At 36.0% G+C, this 3903-nt stretch overlaps 1 protein-coding gene across 1 annotated transcript; it reads right to left on the bottom strand.

The window, feature by feature from the left end:
- Nucleotides 1–2861: 2861 nt before the first annotated feature.
- Nucleotides 2862–3406, bottom strand: LOC120115600 (protein PELPK1-like). Its single transcript, XM_039136262.1, has one exon. The coding sequence runs from the start codon at nt 3350–3352 to the stop codon at nt 2990–2992; it is 363 nt and encodes a 120-aa protein (XP_038992193.1). The 5' UTR covers nt 3353–3406; the 3' UTR covers nt 2862–2989.
- Nucleotides 3407–3903: the final 497 nt, after the last annotated feature.

Raw genomic sequence — 3903 nt, 5'->3', positions numbered from 1 at the left:
AAAATTAGAATTTAAATTAAAATTAAATTCATTCGATCCGAATTACTTACCATTTGATCGGCTGAAATCATGACTGAAACAAAATATGTTAGATAAAAAGCGAAAACAAAATGCTAATAAATAAAAAATAATAATAATAATGAAAGAAAGAAATAATAAAATAATAAAAGGTTAAATTTAAAAAAGTATTTAAAAAGTAAAATAAAAAATAAAGATAAAATTTAGGATCAAATTGGAACAAATTGAGCTTAATGAATTAGAAAATGAACTGCAAAAGAACAAATAAAAAGTTAGGGGACCAATTCACAGAATAAAAAAAATATAAATAGGGACCAAATTGATTAAATCATAAATATGGAGGCCAATTTACAGGTAGTGACCAAATTGAACTGCGACTCAAAATGATAGGGACTGCGGAAAGGATTTAAGAATCCTTTATTTGCACACTGGTCCCTCGTATATAAATGCCCAAACACACCTTTTCTCAGCTCATTTCCACCATTTCCTCACAGATTCTTCTCTCTCAAACGAGAGAAGGCTCTGAAGCCCTCTCCCTTGGCGATTCCGACCACCTACCGACGCTGTCCACAACCGCCGACGGCCGCCGCTCGCGGCGGCCGAAAAAAAACCAAAGCCCCTCAAAATACTCCTCTCCACCCCGTAAACCTAAATATGTGACTCAAAAACACAAAACATGCCCCTACCGGCGTAGATCTAGGCGTAAAGATTCGATTTTTACCCTTAAAACCCTTCGTATCCCGACGTTTTTCGTTCCTCACGGTGGTGCTTTTCCTCGCGCCAAGGGTTTCGATCCTTTCTTTGATATATTTTGCTTTGTATCTTGGATGTATTTGGTAGTTGTGGTTTGATGGGTTTTTGATGTCTTTTGGTTTCTGGTTTTTGTGACTCTGATGTACTGTTGGCTTCAGTTGATTTTCGTGGTTGGTTACTTTGACCTTGTTGATGGTCTCACTCTCGTTGTTTGTTTGTGGTTGTTTAATTCTCGACGATGCTCTCTGTGGGTTCTGTTTGGTTCCCGATAACCCCCCTGACGATGGTGTTCTGGTTGGTATTTATAGGCCTCCACCGGCCGTTGTGGTCCCGAAATAGGGGCGCTCGTGACCGGTCACCTCGGGATGGGTCAGTCCCGGGGATCTCGGCCGTCGTTGGCACTGTTGCCCGTCTGTTTCGCGTGGCCTTTGGTTGCCCGGGTCGTGCGGCGCCTTGGTTGAAACTGGATATGAAACCTAACATGCTGCTGGGCTGGTTCAAGCCCAGTCTTTGTTTTTGGACCCCGTTTGGACCCTGACAAAAAAAATAATAATAATAAATTAAATTAAATTAAGTTAATAAAATGAAATGAAATGAAATAAAATGAAATAAAATAAATATTAATAATAATATAGGTTATATAATATATATGTTTCAAAAAAATATTTTTTTAAATTATATACTATATATAAAAACATTTTCAAAACTATATATTATATAGTTTTCAAAAATGATTTTAAAAATATTATATAAGTTTTCCAAAATGTTTTGTTAAAACGATATATTATATAAATTTTCCCAAAATGTTTTTTTTAAAAAATATATATTATATTTTCAAAATGATTTCAAAACTATATATTACATAATTTCCAAAATGTTTTAAAACTTATATATTGTATATAAGTTTTCAAAAACGTTTTAAAAAAAACTATATAATACATATTTCAAAAATATTTTTTAAAACATTTTCAAAAATTATACTATATTACTATAATAAAAATAAATAAATAAAACGCCCAAATTCAGACGAAAATAAGTGTCTACAATATTACCTATTCTGTTTCTGAACTTCAAGAGAAAGCCAAGTTTAATGGACCTGCCAGACACCTTCGACCTTCAAGTTTTACAGTCGACATATATGAAGCCTCAAAATTCCAATCTTTTTGAACACATCGTTTCATTCCAGCAGCCAGTTTGAAAAGTTCTGCTTTCCAAAACACAGTGTCATTGGTCAAATTGGATTGGTTAAATAAGTGACCAAAAGCTTTGTTTCAAATACAGATCATTTGTAGTCTATTTATCCAATGTGTGTTTTGATTGAACCATTAAAATCTGCTTCACCTTTCACTCAGCTTTCTAAAATTACCACAGTAAAGCAGTAAGAATATCTGAAACATCATTAACTTCCATGGAAGCCACAGTGAATAAATATGATGGTCATTGGATTTTATATTCGTACTCACAATGGAAGATCAAAGAACCCAAAAAGGTCAACTTATTCCCCACCTATCATCAGAGTAGAACCATAACGATAATGAAACGAACTTCATAATTGTGGGTGCTGCGTTTTGAGCCTAAGTCACTAGGCCCCCAACCTAGAATTTTTACCACTAAACTTCAGCCATAAGACATATTCATGGGCTTTATGAAATATTTTTAAAACAACGTTTGTGTTGGAAACCTTTAGTCCTATAAAATATGACTGTCAAGCAAGCAGTAACATCTCAAGTTGTCAACCAGAGATCTTTTTTGAATAACAACCACAGATCTTCAGTAATGCATAATGGTGTATATATATTATCGTGGAAAAGCAAAATTTGAACATGATGATTAGTCTCAAGAGAAGAAAATCTACTCATTTACTGACAATCTATAGTTTTCAACACTTTTAGTGAAGGAAACACATGAATTGTTGCCTCCACTACTACCATATTATCTAGGATGTGGCGCACAAGTTATGAATGGTCCTATGCAAGGATAAAATAGATGGAAGTGGAAATGATTAATATATTGTTATTAGAGTATTCTATAGAAACAAATCGAAGTGACTTCTGATCATACAAGAACAACACAAAAGAAATACACAAGCGTAATGTAAGGAAACAAATGGCTAAAATCCTCCGACATAACCCGCGGTGATACAAGATTAATATTTAAAGGAACACAACCACACCAAAGCAAAAGACACAGTCCAAACTGTCTCTATTAGTGAACATTTTCAAGGGTTAGTTTTTGAAGGAGGTGGCGAGAAGAATGGGAAGGATGGGATGGTAGTTGGTATTGTGGGGATGGATGGCAATGTTGGCATGCTGGGAAGTGGAGGGATGGATGGCATGGTAGGCAATGTTGGCATGGTAGGAAGTGGAGATAGAGCTCCAGGCTTGGGTAACAATGGCTGCGTTGTCGGCAATGTTGGCAATGTCGGTTGTGGGAGAGTGGGGATAGATGGCAATGGTGGCAACGTTACTCCGGGCAAAGCTGGTGGCATCTGGAGGAGATGACGAGCTGCTAGCCCAACATTGATGTTCAACAATGACAGAGCCAAGAAAATGGCTAAAACAAAACAATTGGAAGAGGCCATTTCTGGAGATTTGGAACCCTGAGGAGTGCTATCTTAGAAAAAAGGAAGGTTGTTATTCTGTCTAATGGTTTGAGACTTTTGAATTGTTCGTGGGGGTATATATAGGGTGGAAGCAGGGAAAGTGGTCTCTTAGGTTGTTGATTACTGATGAAATATGGTTGGAAAAGAAAGCACAAAGTGGTTCCAAATGTTTTGGTAGTTCATCTTCTCATTAAAACAAATTTTCAAATGTAGTTGTGGTTGGCAGAAGCTACCTGAAAGCACTGAAGTTAGCATACAATGGTCAACGTGTCCAACGGTATCTTTTAGCAGCAATTACTCCACATCTGAAGTTAACATAGGTATACCCTAAGGCCTAAAGTCATTGCACCCCAAATCCAACATCTCCAACCCTTCATATTTAACAAAACTCTAAACCACATTGTTTTCAGCACTTCATGCGCAATTGCATTCTTGTATAAAATATATACAAGAAACCTTACCCTTAACTTCCATACCTTATACAAGGAAGCTGAAAACGAAAATCACAGTGAACAAATATGATGATCGTT

This window comes from Hibiscus syriacus, unplaced genomic scaffold, assembly GCF_006381635.1.
Source record: "Hibiscus syriacus cultivar Baekdansim isolate YM2019G1 unplaced genomic scaffold, ASM638163v2 tig00110266_pilon, whole genome shotgun sequence".
Classification (NCBI taxonomy): domain Eukaryota; kingdom Viridiplantae; phylum Streptophyta; class Magnoliopsida; order Malvales; family Malvaceae; genus Hibiscus; species Hibiscus syriacus.
Note: the sequence above shows the minus strand (reverse complement) of the source record. Positions and strands in the feature narration are given on the sequence as shown.